Raw genomic sequence first — 17,590 nt, 5'->3', positions numbered from 1 at the left:
ATGGTCTCTGTTCCTGTGCATTGATTGTCTCCTGTGAGTGCCAAGCCAGCAGAATACGTTGGGCAAGTTTACAGCTAACCTTGGGCTTACTTGTTTTGCTTGTGTGGGAACTGCAAAAGTTTCAGCATCGCAGGTATTTCTGCTCACTAGAAAAGGATCTGCTAAAATAATCATCCAATCACACACTAATATGTTGTTTCAATATATAAGGATACTGCTACCATGTATTTAATAAATTAAATACAGTATTTGCTCCTAGGGTAAAGGATGTCTCTAGCTGGATGCTAAATAAACGTCATTTCTCCACAGTACAACTCTAATGCAAGACACCTTCTTTGATATCCTTGGCATGCAGATACTTGATCAGATCCCATAGCTGTTGGGAACGCTTGAGTGTGACAGTGGAAACTTTAGGTGGGAAAGGATTATCAGTTGGAGAAAGAGGTTTTTCATTTATTTCTGGTGTAAAAAAGGGGCAGAAAGGATGCCCTGGAGAAATATAGTCTAAAATGGCTTATTCATTATCTCAGCTGGCGTTTCTGAATCCTTGGCCTAGCTTCCAGCTTAACTCTGATGAAACCCTTCTCACCATCAGCAAGGACATCTCTGACTAACATGACACAAAAATCAATATATCCTTTTTTACTGAAAATGTAAAGGTATTTTATTTCAAAAATGAAATAAACCAAGATTGGACTAATCACAAGCAGGAAACATCCAGCAACAAGTTTGTTTGTTGGGTTTTTTAGTACATTTTTTTAACCGCTTTAACATTCACCTTAAAATTATGAAAAAATAACTCAAAATCTTTTCGTTCTCTTTGGTACTTTTACATATAGGAACATCATTGTCTCAGAATAAAGATCCTGGGGGACTGTTACTACTGTGTGTCAGGGCTCCCAGAACCTCGCCAGGACCATGCACACTGCTGTGTTGAAATGGGGCTCAGCATGATCAAAACTATCAGGTAATGCTTTTTTTTTTCCTTCTTCTTGTTTCATTATTTCTGACAGTGTCCTGAACTTCTTATCTGAGAATGCTATTACTAGACAAGTAATTCCTATGGTGGTTCAGAGACCTCAGGATTATCACTGTGAAAAGGGCAGGACATTTCCAATCCATATAATGCGTGGGAATGGACACTAAATGCATTTTATTAACCTGTGCTGCTTCAGAACATGTAACACAATAGCTCTGTGTGCATTGCAAGTGATAGGTTTCACAGTCCGTAACAGTTCTCACTTGGTACTGTTGTCACTTTTAAGAGGAGGTTGAGGAGGATGAGACTGAATTGCTTCCTATAAACCCTTCAATAAAATAAAACAACAATATAAACACTAAATAGACAGCTGTGGCAATACTATAGCTTGGAAAGTAGCTCACAGACAAACTCGTAAGCACTAAGATTTGCCAGATGAGCAAATTTTACTTCTTAAATTAGGTTGGTGCTTAAATCCACAAGTGCTGGAAGTGTTTTACTTAAGGGATGTGTCCCATCATGTAAATATAGTTGTGGTGCTGATAGTTATTGTATTTTGATGCAATTAGGATTAATAATAATGTTTCAGCAGTCCATTATAGAGCTAGTCCAATGGTTTACCATGACAGTGGCTGACATCTGATGCTCTAAGAGAGGTTTTCTCCATCTTTTTTATCCTCTATATCAATGTTGCTGAGTTCCCCTTCTCGAAATCCTTCTTTTGTTGCTATCTTCCCTAGAACAGTGTTGCCTAATCCAAGCACTCTCCTCTTTCCATGGATGTTTTGCTGTCCAGTCTCTTTGTCTGCTTGTTTTCCAGACTGTTTTGCCCCTTTAATCCGAGCATGTCTCATTACATACAGCAGACAGTTAATGCATACTGCAGCTACATTACTGAGATCTTAACAGAGAAAGAATTTGACAAAAAAAAATTCATAGAAAATGTAACTGAATAATGATTATGTAACAATGATCTCTAAGAAGGTTGGATTCAATTGTCACAGACTAAATGTTGCACAAAATAATCAATATTTTGCTTCTGGAATCCCCACAGTGGAAGTGAAACATAAATTAGAGAACACAGAGATGAAAAAATCTACCAGCATTGTTAAAAATTCTTGGAAACACATCAAATCATTTGCATTTGCTTGGTAATACCATCTGCAGCAAACCCATTGTAAGTAATTTTTCTTCTAAGATAGTAAATTTCTCTGAATCTCCTTACACATGTGGAAGTCTCTAACACCCTGGTGCCCTTTTATGAACCAGGTCTCAAAGACAGTAATCCAGTAGAAATGGTACTGTATTTTTAGTATCTTAAATGACAGTTATATTCAGTGGGAGCTGGGAAACAAAAGTCCATTAGGTCTTGGGTCATCCCAGGCTAATTCAGTTGAGATTGCCTCCAATTTATTTGATAATCCCAGTATCTGAATTTCTGGTCATTCAATGAGCATGATTTTGTCCCCAGGCTTTTCTGTTCAGAGTTTAGGAGCCTTATGTTACTTTTCTTAACATGTGCTCATATAGTTCACAGAGAGGACCAATCCTTCCATAGAATATTACAAATACTTCAGTCCACATTTCTGAGAGAATTTGGAATTATCTACAGTCTATTAATTAGAACTTAAATTAGTAGATATCTCTCACAGTTAAAATGAAAAAAAAAAATCTTCTTTAGAAAACTGAGTTTCTACTATATTGGTCACTGCAGAGTTTGATCAGATCTAAAACCTGCTAGAAATGACATTTTGATGATTATAAATTTTTTAATCTTCATCTGAGGATTTCACAAATTAAATATTTTCATGTCCAAAATAATAGTGAGATGATCCAAGATATGAGAAACCATCATTCAGACTTCACAGTTACTTTGAAGCTGTATAGATGAACTCAAAGCCTTCTTCAAACCAGAGGACATGTCGTGGTTTAACCCCAGCCAGCAACTAAGCACCATGAAGCCGCTCGCTCACTTCCCCCCCTCCAGTGGGTTGAGGGAGAGAATAAGAAAAAAAGTAAAACTCATGGGTTGAGATAAAGACAGTTTAATAGGACAGAAAGGAAGGAAGTAATAATAATGATAATGATAATAATAATAAATGACAATAATAATAATAAAAGAATTAGAATATAAAAACCAAGTGGTGCACATTACAATTGTTCACCACTTGCCGGCCAATGCCCAGTTAGTTCCTGAGCACCAATCCCCCCCCCCGGCCAACTGCCCCCAGTTTATATACTGGGCATGACAGCACATGATATGGAATATCCCTTTGGCCAGTTTGGGTCAGCTGTCCTGGCTGTGTCCCCTTCCAACTTCTTTTGCCCCTCCAACCTTCTTGCTGGCTGGGCATGAGAAGTTGAAAAATCCTTGACTTGGTATAAACACTACTTAGCAACAACTGAAACCATCAGTGTGTTATCAACATCATTCTCATACTAAATCCAAAACATAACACTATACCAGCTGCTAGGAAGACAATTAACTCTGTCCCAGCTAAAATCAGGACAGGGTGTTTACAGAAAACTTCCAAAAATTTCACTACTCATAAAGCCTACATGAACAGTTGTTTCTTCTCCCTCTTGCAGAGTTATTTCTTAGCTTTTAAATCTTAGCTATATTTTAGCTCAAACACTTAGCCTAGCTTAAGAATTAGACATTAAAACAAAACCCAGGATTTATGTTACAGCATCCCACCTATAACTGGGATTTAGGCACCTAAATTGTGGAGAGCAATCCAGGTACTTTTATAGCTCCTGATTCCTGTACCGGCTTAAGTACTTTATGCAATTAATGTAGAAGGAAGTTTTAAATTAGGCAAACCAGATTTTCCCCTGCAGGTCCTCCAAGATTCCTGTTCTCTCTATTGATAACAGGTAGTTGGTAACATTGCAAGGATCAGTACCAACACTTCTGGTGAGGTGGTGCCCAAAAATCTACCATCTCAGGGTACCATTACTGAATTTTCCTTCTAGTCTTTTAGATGACTTCATGGTCAGTGGGAATTGAACAAGAATGTCAAATCTATTCATTACACTACATGTAAATTAAATCTACATGGACAGATGCAGCTAAAGTATTAATGTAATGTTAATTGAGATTCTACAACTTGATCTTATGCTCATATACCAAGGATCTAGACTTGAGTCTTGATGCTCCACTTGTCTCTTTGCAAATGTACGAACTGTTCAGAACTCAACAAAACACTCCAAGATCATTATTTTCTCTGTAATGATCTTTTGCATCACTGTGTCTTGTTACAAATCTTAGAAAAGAAAAATTATTATTGTTATTCCACACTGTCTTCTTGTACTTTGCTCCCTTAACCATAGAGTACAATTGAACTACAACTTTCAGCCATGGGAAGATTCCATGAAATCTGATATTTACTCTAAAACAAGGAAGCTTTGCCCCATCACATTTGTGCATAAGCAAGGGTCCTAACTCCAGCTGTCTTGCAAAACCCAACCTCCTGTAAACTCTCTTTAGCTGCAGTTGGAAATGCAAATTAAAATAAAAAGAATAAGTTCTTCATTTATTCAGCTGGCTCTCATATCTTTTCACATGCAGCATAACTCTTCCTGTATTTAATTTTATTGTATTAATGACTTTCTGTACTGACAGTTGAGGAAATGAGATACTATGGAATGTTTAGTTATCAGATGATAATGTTTCATTTTAACAGTTATCACCCAGGCTAAATGGGTGTCAGAGATAACACTCAGAGAAACTAACTCCGCAATTGCTCTTACCTATAAGAAAGAGCAGCCATCTTATCTTTATCTTTATGTCTATATGGGGAGGGAAAGATTTGTAGGAAGAAAGCAGTCATCAGCATTTTCATTGCGTGTTAGTGAAATTCCAAAGCCATGCTGGAGTGCCAGATGGATGGGATATGTGATAAAATTCAAGATGAGGATATCTATTTGCTGACAGTCAAATATGGAACATAAGCTTAAGATCTAACAATAAAATGAAGTTAGATCTGGTGAGACAATCGTTCCCTCAAATATATTAAAATGGATGTAAAATAGATAAGAGAATGATACAATACATAAAAGTAATTCTGAACTGACATAATTTCTAAATATCACATTATGCTCCAGAAAGAGATTAGCATGCTTGTTCATTGGGTTTTCCATTCTTTGGGTAGGGCTGTGAGGAGAGGGATAGCTACATAAAGCATAGTGAGGAAAGTTCAGAGGGAAAGTGTGGTAAAGGAGAAAGGAGATGAAACATGAAAGAAAGTTGAAGTAGAGGAAGGACTGTGAAGAGAGGTGAAGGAAATAATCTTAAAGAGGAGAGAGTACTTCCAAAGTGCAAGTTATAGAGCATAGTCTGTCAATGTCAAGACCAAGATGAGAATCATGAATCTTGGTGTGGTGGCTTCATTTTAAAAAGCTTGTTAAACATTTTTATAAGAGTGCAGGGAAAAGTCACAAAAATAATTTGTGAAGCAGAAGTGCTTTTAAAATAAGAGAATTATGAAGCTTGATCTGTTTAGCTGAGAAAAAAAAAAAGGATTGAGAAGTTATCTGGTAGTAGCACATAAAAATTTTTATGGGCAGAAAACACTATTTAAAAATGGGTGATGGTATTACTAAGAGAAGTGATGGCTTTTCTGTTCCTCAGTGTTTTCAGATCAAAATTGGGTTTCTTCCTAGCGTAAATACTTCCATCAGGCACAAGTTACTGGAATACAAATAAGCCCGAGTGGGTAAAATGTACCAGCCTGTGTGGCACAGAGTATCAAGGTGGACAGTGTAACAGTCCCTTTGACGGGAGCTGTCTCCAGGGGTTCAAGGCTGCTGCTTGCACCACCACCTTCTCAAATGTCCTTATTCCAAAAATCTCTGTGAGTGGGAAGAGAGGGGGGAGGGAGATTGTGTGAGGCCCAGCTCCTCAAGGACTCATTCACGTGGTATAACAATGGAAATCCCACAACAATCCACATAACTGTGGAAATTCAAACAAACCTTTTTGCTGGTATATTTGTTTGGTAAATCAAGGAGTTCTTAGTGTTTTCATCTCTTGGATGATTTCCCACTAAAATACCAGCTGAAAGAGTAATTATTGTGACAGAAAAAATAGTCCCAGCATACAATGTAAGCTAAACTCCGGAAATTAGATAACAGCTTGTACTCATTAAAAATCTGTAATTAACTACTAATATTAACATCAATTTATGAGAGAGGAAGAAAAAAGAAAACTAAACAAAAAATTCACACACACACACACACAAAAAGCCCCAAAATACCACAATGATTTCAGATGATCTCACTGACTGACCTGGCAGGTTTCCTGCCTTTAGCATGAAAAACTGATTTTAACTTCGTCTGTTGGGTATTAAAAAAAAATCATGAAGTGATCAATGCTTGTTCAAGAATTTACTCAGGCAATGGAGCAGCCAGGAATTGCTTTCATATTCCATGATTAATAAATCATTATTTAATTATATGATTATGTAATAATATAATTGATCCAGTTCTGGACTCTTTCCACAGATTATTTCTTCTATAATGTACAAGGCTCAGCCTACAATGGAATGAGCCCTGATTCATGGAAGACAGGGTAATGCTTCACAAAACCAAAAACTATTGCTTACCTTCATTTCTGTGTGGTGGTGGAAAGGGGCACTACAAGATAGTCACAAGTTCAGCCAGCGCTTTTCAGGCAGGCCACAGAGGCAATAAGTTTCACACTGGGACTTGATCACATCACCACCTCCACGTGTCCATTTCAGCCACTGACTGCGAATGAACAGAGTGTCAGGACACTGTATCTTTCCCTATATGAATTGAACTAGGTAGAGATTGATAGGTTCCTGTACCTCTGAGACCTCTTTTCTTTGAATGTGCCACCAAATACAATCAAAGTTATATTGGCAAGATGGCATAGGAATGTTTATATAGACTTTTATAACATAGTTTTCAAATGAAAAAGCAGACTTCTGAAAATATTTTTTGTAGTCCCTTGTGCTATATTAGTTTCCTGCCTCTCAGAACAAATAGACATAAAAAACAGGAATACAGCAGTGGTTTAACTCTGTCCGTGTTGCTATGGTATCCAGCTGAACTCAGAGCAAGTAAATTATATTAATGATAAGTCTGATGATATGAAACTTCTCCAGATAACAGTTTCTGCTGACATTGGAATCCAGCTCGAATTCCAAGGTAAACTCACCCTGGAGCTATATAAAACTGGCTTCTTGGGATAATATCTGCCTTAAATTGTAAATTCAATGCTGTGTAAAGTCCATCTACAAAGTGTTACATCCTGTGAGTCATAGTACCTGAACTGTATTCTTCAAAATGTTCAGTAGTTTAGTGCATCCTGTTACCTAGGTTTTTAAGAATAATGGACATCTCCTTCACAAACATGACACGGTTCCCAGAGTCACACCAAAAAGAACACTTACCTCAGTTCACCTACTACCCTCTCATGTCAGCAACACAAAGCATTTGAGTTCATTTAGGAAAATTCCACAAATCTGTTAAGCCTAACCAAAAAGTTCTCTATGTAATTGAATTTTAGGATCATAGGACAGTTCAGTTTGGAGAGGACATCAGGAGATCACTAGTCCAACATTCTGCTGAAAGCAGGGTCAGCTAAGAGCCTTATTTACTTCAACCAGAATATGTAGATTTTCCTATTACATCTGCATGACGATGATAGTGGCTATGTCTTGATAGGTAAATTAAACAGCCCAAGGGAATGTTAGCTGTCACCAAGAAAAACTGGCACAGACTGGCCAACTCCATTCTTCTCAACTCTTTTTGCTTCCAAACCAGGCAGTTGTATTCAAATTACCTACTGGAAATAGTCTTTGTCACATGCAAACCGCCGAACCTGGGAACAGGTTGAGAGAGCTAGCTGCCCGGGAAAAAAACATTCAGCGGCTGTTTCAGGTATCTCAAAGCACAGACAGAACCTTGCACAGTTGAACTGGTCAGCACAGATGTAGCCAGTGTGTCACTGTCTGAACTTGCAAGGCATGAAGTCCAGGGCATTCAGATTTTTGGCAGCTACAGAAAAGGTTGAAAAGCAGACTTCTGACTTTTGGCTTACCTTCTACATGCAAATAGAAAAGCCTCTGATTAACAGCACAGAAATCAAATACCTATCAAAGTATGCTGGCCAGAATGAAATGCCAAGATCCAATTAAAATCAATGAAATTGCTATCACTGACTTGACTGAAATGAGATGAATTGCATGAACAGCATCAGTCACAGTTGCTTCATCCTGGATAAGATATCAGACAGCTTGTGAGGTAAATGGGCCTGATTTATAGATCATCAATAATGCAGCTTCATGCATGTGCTTTGTCAAAGTGTTTGCAGAGCCTGTAAAGCAGTTGAAACAAATATTTTTTTTTTTTTTAATTAGAAGCTTCATTGATAGTTGAATAAATTTAAGAGAGAGAAGAAGTAAAAGATGTGGAACACCTGAGCTTATGCAAAATGAACACTCTTCATTTTTTCAGTATCTAGTACATGCTACTATTTATGAGAAGTTTTTTCTGGATAAATGAGAACTACCCCTAATAATGAAGATGATCCAGAGTTCGTTGTTTCAAAGTTTTTAATTGCTTTTTTTCCTATAGCAGTCAATAAACAAGACCTCATGAAGTATGTGGTGGTCTGGCTGTTAGGAAGTTGGATTTGACCATGATGAAGTCCCCTTCTCTACATAATTCAGAAATCTGTTTCACCCCACATCACTCCAAATTTTAAAAAGAAAGAATAATTCCATGGCTTTTTACATATTAACCAATCACCTCACTTTTAAACTACAACTATTTACTCTTTATTCAAGTTAAAACTTTACAACAAAAGTTTAGTGAAAACTAACGTCTCCACAAACAGGTTCTCAACAGGTTCTCTCAGTCTTACCTTGCAAAAAATAAAGCCATGGGAGCAAGACTACATCACTGTTGTGCTTCAATTCATGTTCTGGACAGGGCCTGTTTAAATATATCTCCGACTGCCGGTGGCTTGATGCAATCAGGTCCCCTCATGCAATTAGTTTCCTACCTATCAACATAAGAGCACATTGCTGTGAAGGGCAAGCAAGAGGAGGATGTGAAGATAGGGCCCTGCAGGTGCACCAGCACTGCAGCAGACAGAAAAACAGAGCAACCCTTAGTCAAAGGATGCAGGCAGGTCGCCAAATCCGCACTGACTGCAGATGAAGAGCTGAGATCAGATATCACCTGAGCAGCATGCAGGAAGAAGTTGCCGGGAGGCTGTGAAAGACAACAGATAAGGCAAGGGGAATAGGACATGGATTAGAGTCTGCAGTGTCATGCAGGACGTGGTGTGGAGAGCACAGCTATGTGATGTTTTGAAGAAATGCAGAAGTCCTATGTGGCTGATTGAGGATGTCGAAGCCATCACCACATTTTTATAACAAAAGTAAAGTTAAAATCTAGCAGTCCTTAGCAAACACTCTGGAAACAGAGGGATGCATTGCTCAGTTGAACCATCATTTGTACCTGGTCTCTCCAACGAGATCTGTGTCTGTTAGTTTCCATATAGGGTACAAATACAAGACTATAATTTATAGTATATAAAATTAATAGAATAGAATAGAATAGCATATTTCAATTGCAAGGGATCTACAACAATCATCTACAGGCCAGTCAGTCTCACCTCTGCCTGGCAAGATCACAGAGCAGATCCTCCTGGAAACTATGCTAAGGCACATGAAAAATAAGGAGGTGACTGATGACAGTTAACATGGCTTCAATAAGGGTGACTTATGCCTGACAAATTTGGTGGTCTTCTACAACAGGGTTACAGAGTTGGTGGATAAGGAAAGAGCAACTGACGTCATCTATCTGGACTTGTGCAAAGCATTTGACAACATCCTTGTCTCTAAATTGGAGAGACCTGGATTTGATGGATGGACCACTCGGTGGATGAGGAATTGGCTGGATGGTCGCACTCAAAGATTTGCGGTCAGCAGCTTGATGTCCAAATGGAAACCAGTGACAAGTGGTGTTCTTCAGGGGTTGGTATTGGGACTGGCACTGTTTAAGATTTGTCAGTGACATGGGCAGTGGGATGCATGAGTGCACCCTCAGCAAGTTTGCCGATGACACTAAGCTGTGCAGTGCGGTTGATACACTGGAGGGAAGGGATGCCATCCAGAGGGACCTTGACAGTCTTGAGAGGTGGGCCCGTGAGAACCTCATGAAGTACAAGAAGGCCAAGTGCAAGGTCCTGCACATGGGGCAGGGCAATCCCAAGCACAGTTACAGGGTGGGCGATGAGTGGGTTGAGAGCAGCCCTGAGGAGAAAGACTTGGGGGTGTTGGTTAACAATAATCTCAACATGACCCAACAATATGTGCTCGCAGCCCAGAAAGCCAACCATATCCTGGGCTGCATCAAAAGAAGCATGACCAGCAGGTTGAGGGAGGTGATTCTCCCTCTCTATTCTGCTCTGGTGAGTCCCACCTGGAGTACTGCATTTAGCTCTGGGGTCCCCAGCATAAGAAGGACATGCACTTGTTGGAGCAAGTCCAGAGGAGGGCCACGAAGATGATCAGAGGGCTGGAGCACCTCTCCTATGAAGACAGGCTGAGAAAGTTGGGGTTTTTCAGCCTGGAGAAGAGAAGGCTTCAAGGACACCTTACAGCAGCCTTCCAGTACTTAAAGGGGGTCTACAAGAAAGCTGGAGAGAAACTTTTTACAAGTGCATGCAGTGATAGAGCAAGGGGTAATGGCTTTAAACTGAAAGAGGGTAGATTTAGACTAGATGTAAGGAAGAAGTTCTTTACAGTGAGGGTGGTGAGGCACTGGAACAGGTTGCCCAGAGTTGTGGATGCCCCATCCCTGGAAGTGTTCAAGGCCAGGTTGGATGGGGCTTTGAGCAACCTGGTCTGGAGGAAGGTGTCCCTGCCCATGGCAGGGGGCTTGGAACTAGATGATCTTTAAGGTCCCTTCCAACCCAAACCATTCCATGATTCTATGATTCTATAATCTGGTCCAACTGCCTGACAAACTCAGGGCTGACCAAGCTGAAGTATGTTATTAAGGGCATTGTCCAAATGCCTCTTAAACATTGACAGGCTCAGGGCATCAATCACCTCTCTAGGAAGCCTGTTCCTGTGTTGTCCACCCTCTCGGTAAAGAAATGCTTCCTAATGTCATGTCAACCTCCTCTGACACGGCTTTGAACCATTCCCACATGTTCTATCACTGGATACCAGGGAGAAGAGGTCAGCACCTCCCTCTGCCCTTCCCCTCCTCAGGAAGCTGTAGAGAGCAATGAGGTCATCCCTCAGACTCCTTTCTCCAAACCAGACAAGCCCAAAATCCTTAGCCACTCCTCACAGGACATGCCTTCCAGCCCTTTCACCAGCTTTGTTGCCCTCCTCTGGACACATTCAAGCACCTTCACATCTTTCTTAAATTTTGGGGCCCAGAACTGCACACAGTATTCAAGGTGAAGCCGCACCAACACTGAATACAGCGGGATAATCCCCTCCTTTGACCGGCTGGTTACGCTGTGTTTGATGCACCCCAGGATGGGGTTTGCCCTCTCGGCTGCCAGGACACTCCGCTGACCCGTAGTGAACCTGCTGTCAACCAGCACCCCCAGATCCCTTTCTGCAGAGCTGGTCTCCAGCCATTCCTCTCTCAATTTAGACTTGTACCTGGTGTTACTCCATCTGGCACTTTGGACTTGTTAAATTCCATGCCATTGATGATTGCCCAGTGCTAGTATTTGTCCAATGTTAAATACTAGTATTTATTAGCAATTAAATACTATAGTACTTAAAATCTAAGTTGGTCTAAGAATGTGTATAGATATGTAGAGAGAGAGATTACATTAATATATACTTTTAGACCATGTTATTAAACTTAGGGTCCTCTTACTGTGTGCATTTTTCCAATGAAAAGCTTTTTGCTCAGTTATTCCTCTGGATCCAATTAGCTTTTTATTTCAAGACAAGGAAATCAGACATAAAATGAGAAATAATTATCTTAGTCTGAACAAAAGAAAAAGGCAGGCTGAGGAAATGATCATCTGGGGAGTTGTGTGATAATTCCTCTGACAGCTATGAGTGTTAGTTTAGATATTTTTGTAGCATAGCTATAAAAATTCTTCAAAACACATTACAAATTGCAGTGCTCTTACTTCTCTTAGCTGTTCTCACAACATCTAAGGCACTACTTCAGTGTGGAGGAGTTATTTCCATGTCCCATCTTCCAGAGACAGGTGATTGTTTAATTTTGATACTTCAAGCCCGCTTGGTTGCAAACTAATAAAAAAAATTTGTAAGTGAAAACTATGAACTCGGAGTATCACAATGCAGATAAATCCCATCTCAAAGATTCTTTTTTATTATTTTATGACTGACTTTTAAAAATCTCTTCCTTTTAGATATCTGAATTATGTTAGCTTCCTGATATGATGAACAAATCTTATTGTAGGCAAACAACTGCACTGGGACTTACCATATGCGTGCTTTTCTCAAAAGTTTCAGAATATGCAGGAAAGGGAAATAAAGATGAATTGCTTATTTTCATTTCCTCACATTTTTATATGACTAGTTTCTCTCCATTTAAAAGCTCTTCTGCCTTCATTTTTTTCCCCATAAACTGAATTGATGCCCCATTGCAACAATGAAATGCCAAGTATTGAATGCAGTAAACAATTTACCCTTTTCTCCTCTAGAGAGGGTCTGTCAAGGTCGTGACTGAGGCATCTGAGGCAACAGCAGTTAGCTTCAGAGTTGTGAAATAGAGCTGTTTATTCTTTGCCTGCTCTGTCATGCGATCTTGCTGTGCTGCTATTGACTTCAGTGACCACAGAACTGGGACCCTTTACAGAGAAACAGCAGCCTTGTTTGTATACCAACGCTAGAAATGTGCTTTTCCTATCCCAAGCATGCTATTCAAATATTAATGAGCACTAGCTCTAATAGTATTTCTGGTGCAAATGATTGTTGTCACACAGGCACAACTAGAAAAGTGCTCTCTTTGCTATCCTAATGGATTCAGCTCAATTATTTTAGTTGTGAACTTCCCATGGTGATGTGCTGGAGTATCTCGATACTGATTTGGAAGATGCAGTCCTAGGTCTAAAACACTACCAAGGTGCCTGTGGCTGTGAATAATCTCATATCAGAAAAGGAAGATACTATTTAAACACAGTAAAATTCCCTTTATAATCAACAGACATATTAATTGAAAACAGTGCTGGGACAAAGTCCCTTTTCTGAGACTGTTAACAAATATGCCTGCATGTGTTTAATTTTGAGAGGTGAAATGGTCTTTGCCATCACACAGAATGAAGGAGACTGATTTTAGGACCACGCCGTTATTATAACAGATCAAATGGTGTTCTGGCCAAATCTACTAAAAATAGTTCACCTTCGGACAAAGAGTAACTGGAAAATTTCAGTCAATAAAGTAACATTTTTGAAATATTGAAAATTATTCAGGAAAGTACAATAGAATATAAAAGTATATGCAGGTTTGATGAGAATAGTTTTTGTAATTTTATTGAATGCTCTTTTATAATTTCAAGCTAAAGGACTCAGTGAGTCCAGACACTTCACTCAGACATCTTTTCTCTCCCTATCTTTCTCCTTCTGTCTGTTAGGAAGAATAACATGTTCCACTGAACCATGCATGCAATTAAGCGCTTAATGATAACCTGGCTTTTAGAGTGACTTTATCACTACCTGTACTTCGCTACCTAGGAAGTTATCTCTTCATTTTACAGACTAAGTGGTTCTTTGTAACAAATGTCATTGTATTTTACATCAAATTCTTTCCTAGAAGGTATGAAAAACTGTGGCATATACTTTCATGAGTCTGATCTTTTCTTTTTTGTTTTTTTTTTGTTTTTTTTTTTTGTTTAACAGATATGTTAGGTCAAGAACAAAGCATGACATTGACATGAGAATAGGGATACATTCCGGATCAGTCCTGTGTGGAGTGTTGGGCCTGCGAAAGTGGCAGTTTGATGTCTGGTCATGGGACGTGGATATCGCAAACAAACTCGAGTCAGGTGGAATTCCTGGGTAAGACAACATGTATTTCCCACAGTCAGAAAACATTGCCAACACAGTACACTGTTAACTTTGCTAACAGATAAATTTCTTACATTATTTCACCAGCTATGACCTTTTTTTTCCCCCTGTCTTGTGTTTGGCAAGGATTTGTGAGGGTATAGTCAAAACAGGTAGAAATGGTCAGCTTGCAGAGGCATTGGAAAAGACAAAAATATTTCTTTTTCTTTGTCAGCTATGATTTCCTGGGAAAGGTCGGTGGTTGTATTCAGGCCATATAATACTCAGAGGTAGCCCAAATTTCCCAGTTAGGTGTTGACCATTCCTGAGATTTTCCAGGCTTCATTCTCTCATCCTTTGCATTCAAATGCTGCTGTAAGGCACAAGGCTGTAATTTATTTTATTTAATAGTGCACAAAGTGTGGGAAGAATTATGTGTTCATAGGTTGTTACACTAATAACAAGGCATTATGGACAGCAGGCTCTCGGGGAAGTCTTTTAAATAATTTCATGCTTTAGTAGATGTTTTGAGACATTTACACCACCCTGTCTATATGTGAAAATATATGGTTTTCCATTGAGCTGCCTAGTTTTAATTTGTCTGATGTGGCTGATTCACCTGGAAGACAAAATGTTATTTCTGCCTGACATGACCTGTATCTCACTGTAGTTTGGAAGTTACAAATCCTAAATTTGAAGCAACAGTAGTGGTTGCAGGAATACTTTGTTCACTTTCAGTTCCACCTTCCACTGATGAAAGATAGAGCAAAAGATGCCCTACAACAATTCAATTTTTGGCCATGGAACACAGAAGCAATAACAGCAGACATCTTTATGTGGAAAAAGTCTGAGTGATACTGTCATCCTGAGTGAGAGAGGTTTTAAGTCATCAAATCTGAGTCATGTGCTGTGCTCCCTACACACACATCAGGATCTGTCAGAGCTGTCATATTCCCAGGCAGTTAGAAAGAGATTTGCTTTGTATTGTATTTGCAAATGCAGGCCCCTTTCATCGTTCCCCATAGTAGACCTTTATACTAATATATATTCTTAGAATCAGCAGAAAATGAAACATTTCGTGCTCTGAAAACAACTTCTATTCTCTGCATGTGTCACCAGTGTATAAAATTGCAGAAAAAAGTTACTTTCCCTGCTGCTTATCTCACATGGCAGCCCCAGATGACTAAGAAAGGTCACATGCTGCTTGTTAACGTGAGCTAATCAATCATCTAAGTTTCACCATCCGCACCTGCAAAAAGTATAGTTTATTACTGTTAATGTGTGCAAGTAGTACAGCTATTAATGAATAACCCAGAGAATGCACCACCTTGCTGTTGATAAAATGCCTGGCTAGGTCGCAGTCTATTGGAGCAGAGTGATTTCCACTCCTGTATATCAGTTTGCCAACAGAACAAAGCCTGTGTGTGACAGCAATTCACCAAGTCCCGCAAAACAGTGATTTACATCAGGCTTTCCTAGCACACAGAGCAGATTTAATGGAGCAGTTAAGTTCGCTTCAGCCTCTCCTTACTTCTCCCTGCTGCCAGCATTCAAATCGCCCTGCTTGCCACAATACTGAGATCATTCCCATTCCCAGAGCCGCACTGCTTTCCTCTGTTTCATCAGAAAAGCTGCCCTGGGGTTATGAATGGTCCTGCTCCCACAGCGGGGGAAGAAGAAGAGCAAAGATGAACCACAGCCCTTTCCTGAGTGCACAGCGGAGGGAGGCAGCTCGCCTGCCTGGGATGGGAAGGATCCCTCGACCCAGTTTGGGGGCAGGGGAGAAGGGGCTCAGCTCTTCTCCTTGGAGGTTGCATGTCACCCCGAGAACTCATAAGCATGGGGTGATGCGGGGACAGACCGGCCTCGAGTGGAGGAGCACAAGCGGGCAGCCCAACTGTCGTGGAAGGAGGCAGTCGGGAGCACGGAGGAAAAGCAATCATTTCTGGTTTTCTGAGAGGAAAAAAATGTCTCCACAACACCTGAGAAGGAAACCGTGCCAGATCCTACAGCGTTATTTCAGAGACATTCTTCTGCCAGGACCCCATCTTCTAATAGTCTTCACATGGTGTATCTAGGTATTAACCTATGGTGCTGAATTGGCATAAAACCTACCTAATAATTAATTTTCCAGGATGTATCAATGACAAGTATCATCCAGAACTTTGGGCCTGATATGTTTTCAAGAGCAGGACAGGCTATACTTTTTTACCTCAGTACTCAGGTTCCCAATTTACTGTGTTTGTATAAAGTTAGAAAGACATCATTCCACTGTATATTTTAAGGTTTTTTTAAGCAAGATGTACAAAAGGTGAAACCAGAAAATATTTTTAATCTACCAACTATTTATTATTATTTGGTCCATTTAAGGGTATTACATCAATAGCCAGCTCCACACTCTAGTTAAAGCTGTTATCATTTCCATTGTAAAATCCATATTTCAGGGCTTTATAATACAATCTTTCCAAATTATATTAGTTGAAACTCAGCACAAAGATAGTCACCCTGGCAACTAATGTATCACTTTCTTTTTCTTTCTTCTTTTTTTCCTTTTTTTTTTTTTTTTAAATTAGTACTTTACTTAAATCAATTTAGCCTATTTGAGTTTCTAAGAGCTAGGTAATGCATTGTCTTTCTGAGAGGTCATATGCTATGGTTTTAAAGTCCAGGCCAAAATTTGCTTATATTTGAAAAACATTTTTACTGTTTTTTATTGTCAGTTTTACTGACATTTGACTGCAAAAGAGTACTGATCTCTGCAGACATCATAACGGCATGACTTCAGACCATGAAAGTTGTAAAAAACCTTGTTGACTTCAGAGGGAAGCTAAGACAGGTTAAAAAATGGCTGAGAGAAAAATTTTTGATCTTTTAGTTAGATACTGATATTTAATACTCCACCTAGACCCAGTTTGTGCCAAATTCTGATACTCCTGGGCATTTTGCACTGCTTAAAGACAACCAGCACTTTATTTTCTGGCGATACATGCGCATCATACATGTACTTATAGCCTTTTACTCCATCAGTATTTTATGCAATTTAACTCTGTAGTGGCATCCTTTATGTTCCAGAAGAAAGTTCCCAAGGGGCATGCTAGGACCATTTCCTTCAGTGGAGACAAGCCAATTTGTATCACCTGAGAAAAATGCCTCAACATGTGTCATCAAGAAATTATCAACAGTTTTAGCTGACTCTGAATTTTAGGAATCCATCTGCAAGTCTGGCTTCTAGAAAGTGCCATGCATCGAAAGGTTGAAAAATAAACCAATTTTAATGAAGTTACTACATTTATTTGCTTGAGTTTGCTCAATGTCTAATGAACATCTCTTATTGCATTTATGATGCTGCATTATAAAGTATAGCATGGCTAACCATGTGGATGTGTTTTAGAGGTGTCTGCAATTTACCCTACATGCAGGAACTTGAAGATTTCTTAAAAATAAAGATAAGAAAGACCTACTTTTTTTTTTTTTTTTACTTAAACTTCTTTCTGTTCTTCTCAAGCAGTCATAATTATGATTAAGAAAGTCCAAATACCAAACACCTCCAGGTTTGGTTGGAAGACATCCAAAACCCTAT

At 39.3% G+C, this 17,590-nt stretch overlaps 1 protein-coding gene across 2 annotated transcripts in view; it reads left to right on the top strand.

The window, feature by feature from the left end:
* The window catches only part of ADCY8 (adenylate cyclase 8), a 131,790-nt gene that overhangs the window by 64,421 nt on the left and 49,779 nt on the right, over positions 1-17,590 (top strand). For both annotated transcript variants that reach the window (XM_069780068.1, XM_069780069.1), the window contains exons 5-6: positions 840-967; positions 13,864-14,022. In XM_069780068.1, the coding sequence (XP_069636169.1) occupies positions 840-967; positions 13,864-14,022 (287 nt within the window). The remainder of the gene's footprint in view (positions 1-839; positions 968-13,863; positions 14,023-17,590) is intronic.

Source organism: Haliaeetus albicilla, chromosome 3 (genome assembly GCF_947461875.1).
Source record: "Haliaeetus albicilla chromosome 3, bHalAlb1.1, whole genome shotgun sequence".
Classification (NCBI taxonomy): domain Eukaryota; kingdom Metazoa; phylum Chordata; class Aves; order Accipitriformes; family Accipitridae; genus Haliaeetus; species Haliaeetus albicilla.
Note: the sequence above shows the minus strand (reverse complement) of the source record. Positions and strands in the feature narration are given on the sequence as shown.